Genomic DNA, 19,065 nt, shown 5'->3' with positions numbered 1-19,065 from the left:
GTTTGGAACGGGCTCAGGATTGACTTTTTGGAGGCCTTCAGTTTTTTTGTTGGTATGGGAAGCGTTTTTAACCTCAAACCACTTGTACCGGATTCTGACACTGTTTGGACTTCTTACTCATAGCTTCCATTTTTGAATTCTAAATTCTGGGACTTTAATTTTCAGGTGTCTTTTCTGTACAGATCTGCCTTTGATCTCTGAGTAACTCTTTCCTGCTTTTATTAGATTTGTGAGTGGAAGCCGTGATGGAACAGCACGAATCTGGCAATTTAAGCGAAGGGAATGGAAAAGCATTTTGTTAGATATGGCTACTCGCCCAGCAGGGTAAGTGATGTAAAATGTTCTGCTATCACATAGATTCTTGAGGACCTTTGCTATAATTTTCTGACTTACTAAAAAAATTTTTAAAAAGACAGTGAGAGAAAAGAAAAATTGTTATTAATTTATTATTATTATTAATAAAAATTTTATTAATTATTATTGCTTAAATGCACAGTATGTTTATCTAGCTCTTGAAATTCAATGAAAATAAACATTTGACTACATATTCAGCTGTGGAAATTAGCTTGTCCTGATAATAGTGCCACTAGTATTTTGATTAGATTAAAAGAATAAAAGATAACCAAAACCCTTTGAAGGTCAAATTTATATGGCTTTTTACGTAGACATTTATTTCTGGAGCAAGAAAACCAGGTCACATCTTTTCTTGAGACTGATTGCATTTCAGTAATATTTACAGATTTTATGGAACCTGCATGCCCAGAAAAGAAGTATTGTGTCCTTTTCATACAACATGCCAGAGCAAAGAAATTGCTGGCTCTGTAATTTGTTAAAACAATCTGAGAGTTTAGAAGAGTTTGTAGGTATGGGAAACTTCTGTACACTAGAACAAGCAACAAAAGATGCTTGAAGATGGAGACTGAGTTAGTAGGAATTGATGCTTGCACCTTTTTATTTTGGCATGAAGATGTTTTCCAGTTGACATAAATTAAAAAGATTTGTAACAGGTTTAAGGGATAAACCTTTTCCCCCTTACTGTTAATATGGAATGTTTTGAAGGATATTTAGTAGAAAAAAAAACTATAACGGTTTCAGGAGTCATCTGTGGAAAGATACCTGAAAGATGAAGAGAGTGATGGAAGAGAAGGCTAAATAAAGTGTAATTTAGTTAGATGTTTAGATCAGACAGTATCCTGTCAATTATGAGCAGATGCAACAAAACGTAGGTATCAAACTGTTGGACAAGAGTGTACAAAATGCTGGTACTTTGATAGCAGACTGAGTTACTCTCAGTACAGATTCTCCATTTTAACTGATTCTGTGCAAAAGAGGAATGGATTCTTCTTCATTGTGGCCATAAATGCTGAACTTATCTGAGAAACGGAACTTGCTCATTTTAGTAAAGCACCTATAGCAGAATTCTGATTTATCCTTGTGACTAGAGGAATAAGTGCAGTTTTAAATTTGATCTTTTCTGCGCAAGAATGGTTTTATCAAAGAAAATGAAATTGCTGCACTGAAAGGAAAGAATTAATTCAGCTTATAAAGCCTCCTGGGTTCTGCATTGAATCTAGAAGGGAATTTGGCTATAACTACATTTTCTGTTATTGGGTTGATACTATTATGCAATGTGTTGTTGTGCTTACTATATGGAAGATTCTGTATTTTGTCTGCCTACTTAGTGGTGACATGCTATTGTTGAGTTTGGCTGATGTTTTCCTAGAAATAAATGTGCTAGAGAATTCAAGGGTGATTAGTCTTTAAATCATGCTGCTAAAAATGTAATTTTTGGGTATTCTGATTGATTTATTATAGATTACTGTTGTTTGGGTTTCATGCAAGATTAAGTGCCATATTATGATTAGTAAAGTGATGCCAGGGTACTGGTGTAGTACTAAATATTGTCCGAGAATTCAGATCATTTAAAGGTATAGAATACATCTCTCCATATTGAGAAATACTTATTGCAAATATTCTTCAGGACAATTTACCATTCCTTGGTTGACTAATTTTGATTTTTATTCTTTAGATGTCACGACAAATACTGTAGCTATCAAATTTAAATTAGTTAGGTCATGTATCAGAGAGCATTTTCTGGAAGATCCTATAGTCATTGTTTAAGTACCTACAATTCTTTGTGATTGAATGTGCTACATTATAGAAAACATCTTTAATTTGTCTGGTTTCTTGAAGAAATATTCTTACAAATACAGCAAAATACAGAAGCGTTTTCACTTGTTAGTAGTGTTAAACTATTTTAGCAAAGTAGGATTACACTGAAATTTTTTACTCTATTGTTTTAGACAAAGTTTGCAAGGAGTTGAAGATAAAATCACAAAGCTGAAAGTGACCATGGTGGCATGGGACCGCCATGACAACTCTGTTATAACTGCAGTTAATAACATGACTCTGAAAGTTTGGAATTCTTTCACTGGCCAGCTCATTCACATTCTCATGGTAAGGTGTACCATCTTGATTTATCAATCTTGAATGCAAAATTTATTTATACATTATAACCATTCTTCCTTATATGTTTTTTCCTGTCTGAAAACTACCTTGACAAATGTTTCTAGATAACTGAAACGTAATAGAGATGTCTATCAGCTGCTTATTAGAAAATAAAACCTTAAAGTTGCAAATAACCATTGCTGTTCAAGATGTCTGAAACTAAATTTGGACATTTTGGTTGGGTTTTTTTTTGGTTTTTTTTTTAACTGAAATTCTATCTTGAAGGAGAGAAGGAAACAGTTGGGTTTTTAATCTTTATGTAATGTGGTGTTTTGAAATACTGTTAATGGATAAATTTGTCCTGTTTAAACAGAGACACTTCTGCAACCTAATCATTCCATGAGTACAAAGTTAGTATTCTAACTAAAATAAATCAACAGGTTTACTAATGTCTGACACTTCTTTGGTAACTGAGAAAATGGGTTACTCTAGGTAACTTGATATAGAGATGGAAATACTTAATGCACAGCTTTAAAATATAGCATTAATTTTGAAGATGTTGTTCTCTAACTTTAAGTTATATATTTCATTCTTTTTGGGTTTAAATTAAATGTCTAACTGGTACTCTGCTGAAAAAAATGGAAATCTGTCAAATATTAAGACCCCCAAGTACCAAATGTTGTGGACACTAATCTTTAAAATCCTGGTGAAAATATTGGGACATACTTGTGAAGGTGACATACTTGACATACTACTCAGGAAGGTAAAATTGCAGCTGGAAAGGAAGGAGTGTAATGCACTGCTACCAAAAGAGTGTGCTCAAAGTAGTTTTTGCTGGGCATTTTCATGGGTTAAAGTGGCAGCTGCTAGTGTTACCATGTTGAATCCTTGGGTAAGTATTTGAGACAATACTCTTTTTCATTCTGCTGTGTCTTTATTTTCAGGGACATGAAGATGAAGTGTTTGTGCTTGAACCTCATCCGTTTGATCCAAGAGTTCTCTTCTCTGCTGGACATGATGGAAATGTCATAGTTTGGGATTTGGCAAGAGGGGTCAAAATCCGGTCTTACTTCAACATGGTAATTACTGTGCTTTATACAGATGTGCCAGAGCAACCATTCTAAACTTTTTGCTTTTAGTACATTCTTATGTAGGCCATCTTGAAGTATGATTTATGTATAGAGCAAGATCCTGCATCTGGTGAAGTCAAGAGAAACTCGTTTTCAGTTCAGTGGGGCAAAGAGTGAATCTTTGAGTAAAATGTTACAAATTGTTTCTTTGGCCGTATTTCATAGAGCTTTCTTTCTATATGCTTGATCTACACAAAATTGGAGTGTTAGTTACATTGTCAGAGATCATGTGTGAGAGACAGGGTGACAAAGACCCTCTTTTATTGCTCTGTTTCCTGCCTGGGGAGTTAAGGTGGAACTTGGTTTGTTTTTTGCATTACTAATTCTTAATCTGGCTAAAGCTCTTCAGGAGTCTCCTGATCTCATACAACATTGTATGCTGCCTTAGCCCATTGGACAGAATACTGTCAGCCTTTCTGTGTAGAGGTCCTCCACATGCAGGTTTCAAATTTGGTCTGTTCTGCACTAAACTGATTCTCCTGCAAGATGATATTTTCATCTGTTTCTTGCTATTAAGTGGGTCTTTGTACATACCTTTTTCCTCAAAAAGGTAATGATGTATTGTGCAATTCAGACTTTGTCTCATGGAGAAAATTAAAAAAGCCTTTGTAGAATATCCACTATCATTTGGAATGCTGAGAGTAGGCAAACAGGCTTCAGCTGTAGTGGCAGTCTTGGAGACCAGCATAAAGAAGATCATCTGAAGAAGAGACCTACCATAGATATATTAACAAAATGATAAGGGACATTTAGAAATGAACTCAAGCCAGGAAGGTCACTGAACCTAAAGAAAGATTTTGAGATGTGCAGTACAGTAGGTTCATAAAGTCTCTGAGAAAATTCAGCTAAGCTTAATCAGAGAGAGTGCAACCTAGGTTCCTTCAGCACTGATGTAGGTTGAGTAGCTTTCTCTCTGCAGTGATTTCTGTAACTGAGGTTATGAAGGATCAAGACAATAATATTGGAGCTATGAGCACGCATCTTCATCACTTGGTGCTATTATTCACTGTTGCCAGTTGAGGTATATGTTCTCATTGCATGATTAGCTTGCATTTCCAGTTCTGCTTACAGTAGATGTATGATGGTTCTCATGGAGTTTAGGTCAGAATAGTGTGAGCTCATCTGCTCTTTTTAAGCGAAGTCCATTTAAGAGCTATCAGAACCTAAATTACAGGTCCCTGTGATGTTAGGCAGCCCCCAAAAGACTGAAAGACTGAAATATTTCAAGAGTGCAGTGCAACATAAACACGTAAAAAGGATAGTAGTCACATACATTTTAAGATCTTTGGAGTGAGAGAAATTTGTAGACAATCAGAAGATCTCAGCAGCTAGTAATTTGTGCCTTATGCTTGAAACTAATATGAGGAAGTCTGCCTGCTGTGTGAGGTGAGGGGAATTGTACATCTGGCAATCAGTTTGTCTCAAACCAAGGAATTGCATTGTATGAGCCAGGTATGCACGAGAGGCATCTCCCTATGGACTGAATATTTCACCAGCCAGTCTTCTGTGTTTGATGCTTCAAAAGACAAGGGTGGAAATTAGAGGTTTTCTTAGGTGTTGGGTGGCAGGCAGAGGACATTGTGCAGTCACCTCTGCAGAGCTGCAAAGGTTAAGTGTCCTGGTTTACTACGAGAGGGCATGAATTCATACAGAGCTGCCAGTCTTCTCCATTTCCTAAATGGCAAATCAGCTGGGAACATCAATAGATTAACCACTATTAAATTATTTTGACAAGTGCCGTTACCTTCACTCACTTGTTCAATATGTCATCTTATGCTTCTTAAAAAAAGTATTTGTATTTCTGTTCAGGGAATTTTTACAGATTGGGTTCTTTTGGATCAGACAGGCAACATCATCTGGAGCAACGAAACCTAAGAGTTGAATTGACATAAGATGTCTGCTTTACAGTTCAAGAATCTCTCATTATCATTTCCTGGTCTGTGGTACCAGAACTAGCACTTGGTGGCTTTGTCATAACAAGAGTTCCCTAAAAAATGTTGCAGACCTTGGGGGAGTTGATTGCATTACCAAAATCATAGGTGACTGTTGGCTTGATATTAGTCCAGTAAGGTATTTCTATCCTAGATGGATTGCTTTGTACGTCTAAAGCCTTGTGACAAATCCCTAAAGTAGAGCTGGATATTTTTAAATTGCTTTCCACCCTGCCCCAAATGCCTTCATTGTCAATGTTAAAAGAAAAAATTAAAAAAATCAAGGGATGCAAGCAGTGTCAATCAGTTTGAAACTTAATTCTTTTATACAGTCAGTGAATATGAAATTGCAAGGCAAATCATAGTAACCAAATATACTTTTTGTTTTGTATTTAACTTAAACTTTGATTCCTCTATTTATTTGTTTCTTGGTCGTTGCAATTTGGTCCCACTAGGTGACTCTGGTGGTCCTGCAGAATATTCTTTCCCAGGTTTTTAAACTGAAGATCTGCTGTTAAATCAATTGTCACAATTATGGTTAATTTGAAGCATCTTTGGTCTGTTTGAAGCATCTTTGATCTGTTTGCCAGATTTTGGTCTTTATCATTAATAGTAATCTCAGTCCCATAAATGACTGTCATGCTCTCAGTAAGTATATATGCTTTATATATTTCATGTTTTCACCTGTAGTCTTCATTTCATTTGGTCTAGTTGTGTAAGTATTGCATAACTTGGTGTTGGAGTCCATGGACATTCAGAACTGGTTTAATTCAGTGACTTGAGTCACCTACACTCAGGGAGTGTATTCGCTATGCCAGAGAGTGAAATTTGCCATAGAAATAAGAAGAATGTGAGATGGTTAAAATGTTTTAGACAATTTTGAGATGCAGCAAGTAAGTCCTGAGATGCTTTTAAATTGCATGTGCAAATACAGGTATTTGGTTTTTGGCCTATGTCATATTCACACCAGTCATGACTTAATACAGCTGCTAATGAAGAATGTGTTCTTGGTGTAGTATTAGGGCAGTTTCATCTGTTGTATTTCCCAGGTACAAAGAAGCATTCTGAAGAAACAGGGTATAAATCTTAAATGATTCCTTTAGCCAACTGTTTCAGAGTTTATGTATTTAACAAAAATAGTGTTGTTGCTACAGAAGAACAACACAGACTCTTGTAAATGTTTAAATTGTAGTTCATTTTGCTGAAGAGTGCATGAGATGTAGGTGTCTTAGTGGATGATCCAGGGGAAAAAATACATTGAATAGTGGGCTGTCTGGTGAAAGCAACTGCATGATAATGTACATAAAGATGTGTTTGAAATGCAGTTCCTTACTCAAAGCTGCAATGAGGCATCTGGATCCCTTGTGTGGTAAGACACCTTTCCAACAACCAAGGGAAGACCTTGCTTTCGTAAAGGAGTCTACAGGTGCAGGTGGCACTCATTTTTTGGGATTACTTTAGCTGTTAGAGCTGGGAAATGGAAGACCTAGATTCTGTTCTATCCTTAGTAGTAAAGTGCTCAATTCAATGTCTGCCACTAACTCAGGAGAGCATCTTGGCTATAAATGCCCTAGACAGGACTTCTTCCCAATTTTCCCAGGTTGTGTCACTATGGAGAGATGTGGATCTGTAGCCTGTGTGCTAGGCATGGGCTAGTTTGCTTGGGTATACAAATCATGTTCTAGGTAAATTAGAAAGTGGTAGAAATTCTTTGCCTTCAGGCAAGCTTTTGTATTTGCAGGATTGGTGTTCTGTCAGGTCATAAATAAAAGGTGTACACCTCTCAGTTCTTGTCACAGCGTGTTTTGAGGTGTTCCCACTAAGTTACTTCCTAATAGATCTGACACTGTTGGTTTGTTAGGAATGCCAGGGTTGGCACTTGCATAGTATGTGCTGCAGCTTAGCCCTTAGGCTTTAGGCAGAAGTTTCTCAATGCTGAGAACATATGAAGGCAAAAAAGGAAAACTATGAGGACTTAATATTTCAGATCTAAATGGAGATGTCTAGTAATGTTAGGTGGATGCATGGGTTTTTGTTTGGTTTGGTGATTGGGTTTTTGTTGGTGTTGTAATTTAGACATTAAAGTATTGGTGTTCCTCGAGTCTGACCCTACGTAGATTGTGGTGTGGTGTTACAGTGCTGCCCATGATTGTTATTTTTTGGACTATAGGTTTCACCTGTGGTAAAGTTGATAGTTCTTGTCCTGTGAGTGGGCTGCCCTGTAAAAGAATATTAAAAGAAGTTTCCTAAAAGATTTTAGGGTATATACAGGCCTGTAGTTCAGTTATTTCTCTTTGGTTTTTTTTGTTTGCTTGAGGGGTTTTCGGTGGGTGTTGTGTATTTTTTTTGTTGTTGTTTGTTTTTTTTTTTTTTTTTTTTTTAATTTCCTTTATAGCATGGCTTTGTGGGCAGTTTCAGGAACATATGGTGACTTCTGTTACTTTAAAGTATGTTTTTGAAAGTATGAAGACTGTATTACAGTAGCAAGAATGAAAGATTAGGGAAGAGCAGGCATTTTTACAATTTTTGTTGCTGTGGAATATTGGAATTCTTACTCTATCTTTGAATGTCATTGCTTTGCCTGAATCTGATACCTGACTAGGCAGATTCTGTACGTAGGCATTGCAATTACTCAAACAGAAAGCCTGTGTTTTAGTTGATAAAGACTAGCCTTATCTTTGTGTAATCTTCGTGTAATGTAGAAATGAATCAAGTAGGAATATTGAAGCCTTTAAAGAAAAAAAAAAATTCTCCTGGACAGCTTAAAAAAAATACCCAAAGAAAACCAACAACAAAAAACCTTTCATGACTAGATGTTGTTCTTCTGTCTTACTTGATTGACTCTTGATATGAGTCACTTCTTTGAGAAGTCAGGCTCAGCTGTAGCCAGCAGTCAGCCTTCTTATAATATGTGTGCCTTGGGTGTCTCCTGTGTGCCTGACAACCTGTCAAGGTCAGCCTTTTGCTTATTTGTAATCTTAATGTGTTCCCAGTTGTGAAGTGGTTATTTGGTCTGATTCTTGTGACATCACCTTAGCACTAAGAGGGTCTTTCTGAGCACTGTTGTGTGTTAGGGTGTCCGTAACACGTTCTGGGTAGTAGTTCTGGAACTCCCTTGGAACTCAGGGCTAAGACAGCCTTAGTTCTTTCATCGTATTGTGAAGAATGCTTTGAAAAATGGATACAAAAAGAGTATTTTTACAATTTGGTGTTAAATTCACAGATCTGAGTATTTCAAAATCCTCCTACCTTTGTGACTACCTGACTTGCTGGAAGGCTAAGCCACCTCAGCCTTCGACACTTATAGATCACAGTGTATATATCTCTAACTGTTGAGAATTATGTGATAAGTCTTTTTCTAAATGCTAAAGCATGTTTCATGAGAGCATATAGAAATACCAAGGGTGTGTTTCAAAAATGCATTAGAATTTGAACTCTAAACTAGTCATTTGAAGCAACCTTCTGATTCTTTTGGAGGAAGAGGAAGAAAAAGAAAAAATTCTAACTGAGCCCACTCCTCCCCTTTCCCACCTTCATCTCCCTTTGAAATGGCAAGTTATATGTGTGAAAGAAAGCTTTAATCTCCCCCAGAAACACTACTGTTCTCCTCTGTGTAAATGCTTCCTCTCCACTTAGTAAATGCTGCTTGCCCTGGAAACCGTATTGGTAGTTCAAAAATAGCAGTGTAACTCTTAGTGCTTGAATTGGTGTTTGTCATTCTTATGCCCTCTGTCCCACTGTTATGGAAATGGTCAGAAAAAAGAAATAAAACAAACCTTTAAAATTGCAAAGCCTGAGGGGCAGGCTGACTTGCCTGTTGCATTGCTACTGGAGAAGATATAGGCCACAGTTCCATTTCTTGGCTGTTTTTAAAAAACTGTGATGCTGGAGCTGAGAAAGAGCTAAGATATGCTCTTTCACTGAGTCCTAAAAGGACAACAATGTCTTTGATAGCTGTAGTTGGTGTAAGATAGGATAAGGCTTCTTACAGGTCCTTAAAATAAACTTAGTGTTTTTTAAATTTTTTTTTTAAACTGGGGAATATTTTCCTCTAAACCTCTGTATCAGAACTCTAGCTGTTTTCTTTGTTTCTAGGCAGTCTTCTGTTGGAAGCTCATGATGAATAGTCCCACACTTTCGTTTAAAATGCATTAGTTAAATTTTATGTAAATAGACATTGTATCCAGAACTAGAAAGCTTGTGACTTCTTGATTTACATGTGTTCTTTACAATATGTTTATTAAATTTCAAGAGATTATGAAACCTAGACCTTAAATATGAACACTTTTTAAACAAAGTAAAGATTTACACACTTTTGTGTTTATTTTAAAAAAAGGTTTAATAGCTTATTCAAAAATTTGGTTAGTGTGATGAGTATAGTTTCTCACATATATGTCAAAAAACATACATTAAAACAGGTACAATGTTGTAAGCAGATGAATTGAAAAGTGACAGTTTTCTAATAAGTTCAAGTTTTTGCAGTTGCAGTTTTCATAGAAATTTAGCAGCACATTATTTTGTCCAACTTCATTTAAAATTGTCATCCCAGAAGCAAATTACTTAAAATTTTAGGATAAAGTCTGGATTTAACTGCATTAACAAATATATGTTTCTTTTTTGGAATTTTTTTCTTCTAAATTAAAATGACAGCTAACAGAGAAATGAGGAGGAAACTTTTATTTCTGAAAGGATGGAAGAACATCTTACTGGAACCTTACGTAAATGGTTATGGATCCTTTCACAAGATAAAGTTATATGACTTGGCATTATGTTGCCACATCAAAACTTAAATGTAGTCATTCTTTTTAACAACTGTATTAATAGGGAATAGCAACTCTAAAGTTCTTCTAAAGAACTTAAATATAAACTATTGTTGAACATACAGTGCAGCAGGTATAAGCTACTTTATCAGAGCTAACAAACTTGGAGGCTGATTTTTTGCTTATGTTCTTGGCTGGAGCTAAGAAAGTACTGCAGAAGTTAGTAATCCTTAGGAAAAAAACCCCGACCCAACAAAAAACCCAACCCCCCCCCCCCCCCCCAAAAAAAAAAAAAAAGCTCAGAGCTTTGCAGCAGGGTAAAATTGTTAATGACTCTGCAAACTTTTTAGCTATAGAATTATAAAATACAAGCATCTTCTACTTGCACCTATAGAACTGTAAAATTTGAACGTCTTATCCTGTCTTACCAGCTTGACTTGTAGCTTGGGTTGGCTTCTCTAATGTAGTCTCAAATTTGGTGGTTCAGTGCTTGTTATCAGAAAGATGAAAATACAGAGCTGTGGTTGAGAAAGATGGTCAGGATTTCTTAGCAAGACTTAAAGACCAGGTATTTAGCATGACTGACTATAATGTAATTGTTTTACCACAAATTCAAGAAAAAATACCCCAAAGGGAAAAATTTACCACAGCTTGTTTATGTAGTTTTCAAACAAACGTGCTTAATACCTCTCTCAGCGCTATTTAATTTTTAGATGAAGGATTATATATTGTTACTTTAAAAATCAATTAATTGTAATTTAAATTTTTAATCTCTATACATCAATGTCAGGTACATGAAGTGAGACAGTTGTGTAAATAAATTTTGCTAGATGTTTTTGAAAAGCTGTAGTGGTTATGTCTGGTTATTCCTGAAATACTATTTGTGAAGAACAAAAGTTTTACTTCACTGGGAGATCTCTGTATGTGTATTTGATGAGATAAGACTCCAGCATCTGCTTGCTCACTTAAAGGGTTACAAGATGATTACATTTCTAACAGTTACCACTGCAAAAGTTAGGCAGAAGAAAAGGTATGTTGGAAGAATCTTGGAATGGTGCCAGACTGCTCATTAAAACCTTATTTACTTTTAGCTCTACTGTAGTAGCTTTCATTTGACTGTGTTCTGACTTCTTATGAAATGAAATATGTAATGCTTTCATATGATCAAGAGAATATAACTTGTTTGTGAATGCTCACAAACTTATTTTTAGATCTCTTGATTTTCTGGCCAATCTTGAAGTTAAGACCCAAGCTCTTATGTCTGTGTTATAGTAAAGAAAAAACTCTGACTTGTATTGGTCCTTAGTTTTATTTTTCAGGTTATTTCTTTATTGAGAAGCCTTGGGCTGAAGAAACAAAAAGTGGATTTGATAAGGTTGTTTTGAAGGTGATCTCTGAAATTCCTTTATTTCATTTGATTGCCTTTGAAAACAATTGGAGCAGTAGAATCAGCAAGCAAATACTAACCTACCTTGTAAGGTCGTGCTCGTCTGGTTATGTGATGATTATAGTTGTATCTCTCTAAATGCTGCTTTTATTTCAAATGATGTAGTAGTGAAACAGATTATACTTAGAAATGCTGGCATAAAATCAGGAAATGGGGTGATACATAATTTAACAGAGCAATAATTGTATTTAAAACATTAAACTTGTTTTTGAAACTGAAAATGTGTATTGCCATGCATCCAGTGAGAAAGCTTTGAAGCAAGTGAGTACATTCATGCTAATTTTGTTTTACATTCACTGCGTGAAGTTACCATGGTTAATATATGCCTTTTCGTAGACAGATACAAGTACATGTGGTAAATGCAGATACATTTTTTTTATTAGATATTAAATATATATTATATATTAAAAAACAACCAAAACACACCAAAATAAAAAAACCTCAACCCTAAAATCGTCTCATACAATGACGTTGAGTTTGAAAGTTATGGCAACACAGACATTAAGGAATAAGAATAAGATTGCTGAAGATAATGTCCAAATGTTTTGTCCCCAAGTCTGTAGCTGATTGTCTAATGTAAAGTTGTCTGGTGCTATTCCTGGTTCCATGCGTTTCTTTACAAATCCTTAATTACTTTTCTAGGATGTATGGTAGCTGGATTGCATGATTCTTTTTTAAGCTTATATATTTTCTCCAACTTTTAAACAATGTATCTTTTGAAAAATTTTAATAGAAACACTTAGCTTTTGAGAGCTTTGGATATGTTGTATATTGATTTGGAGCTATTAGCATAAGCAGTGACAGAAATCATCATGTACAGAACTTGACCATAAAAAGGTCAAGTTGAAGCAACCTACAGGAATTTTCCTGATTTCTACAATGGAAATTGTAGAGGGTGTAATTTTGATCCTGTTAATGGGGAATCTGTAGTACAATTGAAGAATCAGACTGTCTGGATGCAGTGATGTGTTGGTTGTCTCCTTGCCCAGTCTCTCTGCCCTCTTTACACGTTTTATGTTTTTATATAAATCAGTCAGAAATACTAGAAACCTCCATGGAGGTCGTAGTAAGAATGTATTTCATAATGGCAGTGACGTCTAGTTTTTGTGAATTTGGACACACACATTCCCTGTTAATGACTGTTTAAATGTTTTAGTGCAGTTTAATCCTTGTTTTGTTTAGAATTTACTGTCAGTGTTATGGCATTAACTGATTCAGGTCAGAAGGGTTTCTTCCTGCAAGTTGTCAATCAAGCAGAGACTACTGAGTTGCAATTGGATTTTTCTGTGTGCTCTTACTCCTTCAGAGAGCTGGTTATTGACTGTCCTTTATTTTTAGCTTTAAGTGGACACTTCATTACAGGCAGTTCCTATGCTATGGCTACTTATGTCTGTGTATCTTAATGTTTTTCCTGCCCCATCTTCCGAAATCTGATCTTCCACTGATCTGTGTGATGTGGTTTCTTACTTTCTAATTCTACTTCTACTTTCAATGCAACTTGGCAAACTAAAGCCATAATAGCATCGTATTACTTACAACATTGTTTCCTTTCCTTTAAATAGTAAACCTGTCAGGCCTACCTAGGTCTTTGTTAGCAACTACTTGATTAGTTTTAGGCTAAATGACATATCAAAAGATTGGAAGTCCCTGTCAAAAGAACAGTGTGAAAGATCAGGTTCCATTTAGAACACCTCTGCAGAATGCTCTGTGTGTGGATTTTCTGCCACACGAGGTGATTTTTTTGGACTAATGTCGGAAAGGCACATTTCTTGCTTATATGAACAACATACTGTAATTTCCAATGGGAACTAGAGACGTGAAAACAGTATTTCTTATGTTGTGGCCTTCATAAAGTCTTCCACTTCCAGTGGGATTCTGTGGGGTTGTATTTTTAGGTCAGGTTCTGTAGCCATGTGAAATACAGAATGACCTAAGTAAGGTTATGGATGCATTATTTTGAATCAGTTTGTCTATAGTCCTACTGAAATGGTTTGAAATTTTCGAGAGGCTCCACCTCTCAATTTAGCACATAAGAGCGCATCCTGAGAAACAGATTCTGGAGAACAAAACCAGCTTAATTCTCTAATAGTTCAAATAGAAGAAGCCAGTACTGAGTTTGCAGGATGTATATTAAGAAAAATATTTAACAACAACAACAGCTGTAAATAATTCATATATATATAGCCTTTATATAACTTAAGGCATCCACTGGGTGGGTGACTTATCAGACCTTTTAACTGATAGATTTATCTTTCATGAGATATAAGGCATTCCTGAATGAATAACTGACTTGGCTGGTAGGAAGATAAAAATATTTTTAGTAAATATATTACTCAGAATTTAATTACTTCTAGTCTTCTTCCTACCATTTCATCTCTTGTTTTTGCTCTGGAAGCAGTGTAGATGATTTGCTGTTTTTTAAAATTTTTATTTTTAAAAACTGACTTAAAAAGCAAGTCTTCTTTCTATTCCTCCAAATGAGTAGCAACCTGCTTTAACTTTGCAGAAAGTCTGTAGATATTTTTTGGCTTATGGAAACATGCTGTGATTGAAGATTGTTCCTTAAAGCAAAGGAGAGCACAAACCTGCAAAGGAACTTCCAGATACTTGGAGACTGATTTGACTTGAGCAGTTATGATGTAGTTTCATCGCTATAAATGAGGTTGTATGTTTTAATAACAATTAGTGCTGCTTTTTTGCTAGTTTCAGAAATTTGTTCTAGCATGCCATTGTTGCAATCATTAGAATCTGAATTTCAGTTTTCAAGTTTAAATGTTGCTTGTGACTAATATTCATTTGTTCCTGTGCATGTAGGTAGGGAAGTTCTCATCCTGTTTAAGATCTTTTAGTATAGCAGTTCCTTTCCTGCAAAGGTCTTTTAGTCTGATCATGCAAAATAGTCCTCTTTCCTTAGTGTTCATATAAAGAAGCTTCGCTCTCAGGTTTTGTGTTATCATGATGAGTGACTCTGTAGCTGTTCCTCTTAGAATTTACTTATCTTGAACACGGGAAGCAAAAAAACCATGTACTGCTTTGGAAGATTTTGTTCTTAGCATTGTCTATTTGTCTAGCACATATGCACTTTCTTTTCTGCATGCACTTATGGTCTGGTTTAGAATTACAGTTTTCTTTTTGTTGCTGCATTATATGTGGTGCATTGCAAAGACTACACCGTGATCTTTTTCACTGTGTTTTCAACTAATTGCTTCAGTTACTTAACATGAAGGATGGATTCTACCTCAGGCTAGTAGAGGCTTTAGTTCACTGATTTTTTTTTTTTTTTAACTGTGCTGGTGACTTGTGTTGGAAGATGTGGTAGAAATGTATAGTGTTATTGTATGTAGACTGAGTTTCATTATTTTTTTCTGGCAGTAAATGTGTTAGTAAGTTATTTCTAATAATCTTGTTAGGTTCATGCTCTGTTGCATTTGTCCTGTTGGCTTTTAATTGCTTCAGTTGATATAATTTATGCTGTCCCAAATCCATTCTCAGTGGATGATTCCCTAATGTTCATTTCATCAAAGGGCTCTTATTTTTTCTGTAGTCAAAACCAGAAAGGCCTGACTTGAGAAACTTTAGTGATAACATCCTTTTAGCTCTGTTTGTCTTTCCAAAATCAATAACTGTTATCCTTTCCTTATAAAGTTTACCTACTCTGCATTTCTCCTACTAATCACAGTCATTTGAATCGAGTTTAAATACTGTATTACGCCTTTGAAATCTAGCTAGGTTGAATGAGTTATATTTTCTTGGCATTAAAAAATTAGTTATTTTTCTGAAGAAAGACAGCTCTATTCTTCCTAGTTTGGGGCAAAAAATAAGCTTTCCTCAAACCTGAGAGGAAGAGTCTTCCCTTTTTCATTCTCTTATTGCATCAGCATTCCTCCCTTCAGGATATACCAATGTCCACATGTTTCCTTGCTAGTGAAAATATGGACAAATTGGACTCTTAATTCTTGGTGCTGAGACTAAAAATAATCTTCACTTAGTCCTCTTTGTATAGCATCACTGGTTCTTCCCTGTTTGTAGCTGAAGAATCCTTGCTACTTGCTTCGAATGTCTTAACACATTCATTCTCCACAGCCTTTTGTTGTGACACAGCCTTTGTTAAAGCACTGGAACACGCTGCCAAGAGGAATTGTGGACTCCCCATCCCTGAAAGTGTTCAAGGCCAGGTTGGATGGTGCTCTGAGCAAACTGGTCTAGAAGGTACCTGTGCCCATGGCAGGGGGTTGGAACTATGTGATCTTAAGGGTCTTTTCCAACGCAAACAATTCTGTGATTCTGTGGCAGCTCTTAAATAACCAGTGCTTTTTCTGTTCTCGTGAGCAGTTTCTTCCCTTCACAAGTGATGTCCTTATATTCAGCAGGGGAAGGTTCCAGACAGAATAATCACTTTATGTCTTCTTGGGATACAGTCTCATGTAGTTCTTGCATCTTTGATTTAAAAAGGATAGAGAAGGGAAGGCAGCTTCCTTCTTGCTGAAATTCTTTATCTAGCTTGCTGAAGTAACAGCTTCACTGATTTGTGATACAACTGATACAACCTCCCTTTTTGCAACTTAATATTTAGTTTCTGTTTTAAATGACCAGCTCCTCTGTGTTAGCTTTATTATGGAAAAAATTCTATTGTAAGGTGTCACTTATTATTACTGAAATAGTTTTATTGGAAAAAGAAAAATCTACTGGATAGCACACTCTGGTTGACTTTGTTCTTTAATTTAGAATAGTGATTATATCTTGGAAGGTTATCCTCAGCCATAGTTTTTGTTCTTATAAGAATCTTTATTTCCAAGTATTTGTACTTCAGACTTGAAGGGTTCTACTGAAAGGTCTTAGAGTTGCCCTTTCCAAAAGCACTTTTTAAAACCAGATTTGGGGCACGTTTGGTTTAAAACTATTTGCACTGTACTTGTCCCCAAATAGTAGAACACTATTCTTTTCTTTACATAAGAAGGGAATGTTTCCCACTTAACACTCTAATTTCCAGGGGGTTCTTGAAAATGGTCCATCCAAACCGTTTCTTGATGGAAAGGATTAAAAACCCCATCATCTTAATAGTTGTCTTTTTTTCCTTAATAGTTGTCTTTTTTTCCCCCCTCACCATGGTTAGCAAATAGTTGTTTCCCTTGTAAAACAAAAAGTATTCAAAACTTAGGCTGAATCCTGAAGTTTTATTTGTGAAGGACTTGAACATTAGGAAGCTTGACGTTGATGTTTCCTTTGTTGGAGGAAGAGTAAGGGAACAGAAATCTCTAGGTATAAAATATTTCTTTTCCAATTTTAACTGTATTTCTGCAAAGCTTATTATTGTGCTAAAATTCTGTCTGCTTTCCACCTGCTTTCCCAAACTGTCTCCCTTTAATACAGTGAGCTTTCTATCTGCAAAAAGCAGCACAAAGTTGTAACTTTACTGTGGTAGTTGGATCTCGCTTAGACTAAATTAATTCTGCATTCCTGACTGTTGTGAATTTAGTGTCACTTGCTTGAAGTTCTGTTTTTATTTTCCATCTCTTTATGTAAGATACTTCTGTTCATTTCTTCTGGAATAATGGGCAAAATAGAACATAAAACTCGGTTTGGTTTATGTTCCTCTTTTGCTAGTGCAGAAACTCATTTGACTTTTAGGGAAATTACTTGTAGTAAGAAAGTCCATTATCAAATACCTGAAAGCACTGGCAATAGATGTAGCAGCCTCTATCACTGGGGGGATGTGCAGGGGTGTGGGTGTGTTGTAAGACTGTGGGGAAAAGATTTAGAGTTCTTGCCTTTGTCTCAGCCTGTAAGTGAGAACAGTACCTACCTCACAGGATTTTTGAGGCTTGATTTGTTAACTTTTAAAAATAATGCTGATGGCCTCTGGAAGGTGCTGCAGAAGTGCATAGTGTTACTGTCTGAAGGCTGAATATCATTGTTTTTCGGTTTGTTTTGTTTTCCCCTTTTCTGGCAATATATAGGCCTACCACAGTTAGGGAAAGAATTTTGTTTGGTGTCTCTTTAAAGAAAATGCAAAAGTGCTTTGCTGGGGAGAATAGAAAGGGGCTTTCTGAAGAGGTGCTGAAGACATGAAAATTCAGAGTGGTGATTGGTCACCTCTGCTTGATTGACAGGTTGCAGGGAAAAACAAAAACCCATTTGTTCTGGCTTAATGGAACTGGAAAACAGAAAATGAGTATCAGGTAAAAATTCCTTTTTTAAAATCTTTGCAGTTCTCCTATAAAAGGTGGAGTTTTTACAGAAATTTAGTCCTTCCCCACTCCAATAAATTAGGAGTAGGAATTACAGAAACAGGTAGTTGCTAAGTTGTGTAATGTGGGTTGTCAATGTCAGTGCGTTTTCTAGGGGGCAGGTGTGAAACACCGCAGCAGCCACTGCTACTGGGGTAGCTTAGCAAGAAGGCAGAGGATGGAAAGGGTGTAGTGACTAAGCCCTGAACTGGGCCCAGCTCTCTGGTTAGGCTCATTAGCAGGACTTTCAAGGGGAAGCTTTTACTTTCACTTCCTATACTGTGCCTGCTTTGTGGATAAAGTCTGTCAGTTTCTACTGCTATCAATTTGGAATCTTTCATGAGCATTATTACAAAATTCACTGAATAGTGAATAGCTAAAAAAGTAAGCTTTGTTTTAAAGTAACTTCCATCTAGCAGTATACTGTCATACAAATTTTATAATAAATTTCAATGTCAGCACCACAGTTTTGAGAATCATAATTGAAAATTATTAATTTCTGTTAATTATTTTGTATGTTGATATATTTCAGATTGAAGGACAAGGACATGGTGCAGTTTTTGACTGCAAGTGCTCTCCTGATGGACAGCATTTTGCATGTACTGATTCTCACGGTCACCTTCTGATTTTTGGCTTTGGTTCCAGTAGCAAATATGACAAGGTACGGTGCAAGATGAAAATCAGAATGTTTGTCTGTGTTGACTTCATTTGTGCAAACTTTCCTTCAGAGCTTCATTTCAAGAGGGCATGACTTGACACAATTTTGAGCCAATAATGTGGGATGTTTTGGATGCCTGTTGTTGACAGTGAGGTTTATTTCACTGTCCTTTTTTAAATTATGGAAACATTCTGTTAAGCTACTGTTTATGTGGGAAGTTCAAAATAATAATAATAATAATTTAAAAACGAATTCAAAATTAACCAGTCATTGTCCACTCTCCTAAGTGACAAGGTTACAAGTATCTACTAATGGATCCACATGGATAATGGGAATAAGCTGCAGTGGAACTGATAATAGTTAAACATTTTATTTGAAGTATTTTTTCTGGTTCCTAACTAAGCCCAAAGAAAAGGGTGTGTAATAGAACTAATTCCTGCTGTCTGTATTTAAATATTGCATAG

The 19,065-nt window shown here is 35.9% G+C and overlaps 1 protein-coding gene across 2 annotated transcripts in view; it reads left to right on the top strand.

Annotated features, from left to right (window-relative positions):
• The window catches only part of PHIP (pleckstrin homology domain interacting protein), a 107,522-nt gene that overhangs the window by 36,056 nt on the left and 52,401 nt on the right, over positions 1 to 19,065 (top strand). For both annotated transcript variants that reach the window (XM_032104872.1, XM_032104870.1), the window contains exons 13-16: positions 226 to 324; positions 2,304 to 2,457; positions 3,393 to 3,527; positions 18,476 to 18,604. In XM_032104872.1, the coding sequence (XP_031960763.1) occupies positions 226 to 324; positions 2,304 to 2,457; positions 3,393 to 3,527; positions 18,476 to 18,604 (517 nt within the window). The remainder of the gene's footprint in view (positions 1 to 225; positions 325 to 2,303; positions 2,458 to 3,392; positions 3,528 to 18,475; positions 18,605 to 19,065) is intronic.

Source organism: Corvus moneduloides, chromosome 3 (genome assembly GCF_009650955.1).
Source record: "Corvus moneduloides isolate bCorMon1 chromosome 3, bCorMon1.pri, whole genome shotgun sequence".
In the NCBI taxonomy this organism is placed as follows: domain Eukaryota; kingdom Metazoa; phylum Chordata; class Aves; order Passeriformes; family Corvidae; genus Corvus; species Corvus moneduloides.
The sequence above is the reverse complement of the archived record's forward strand: the minus strand, read 5'-3'. Positions and strand labels throughout refer to the sequence as shown.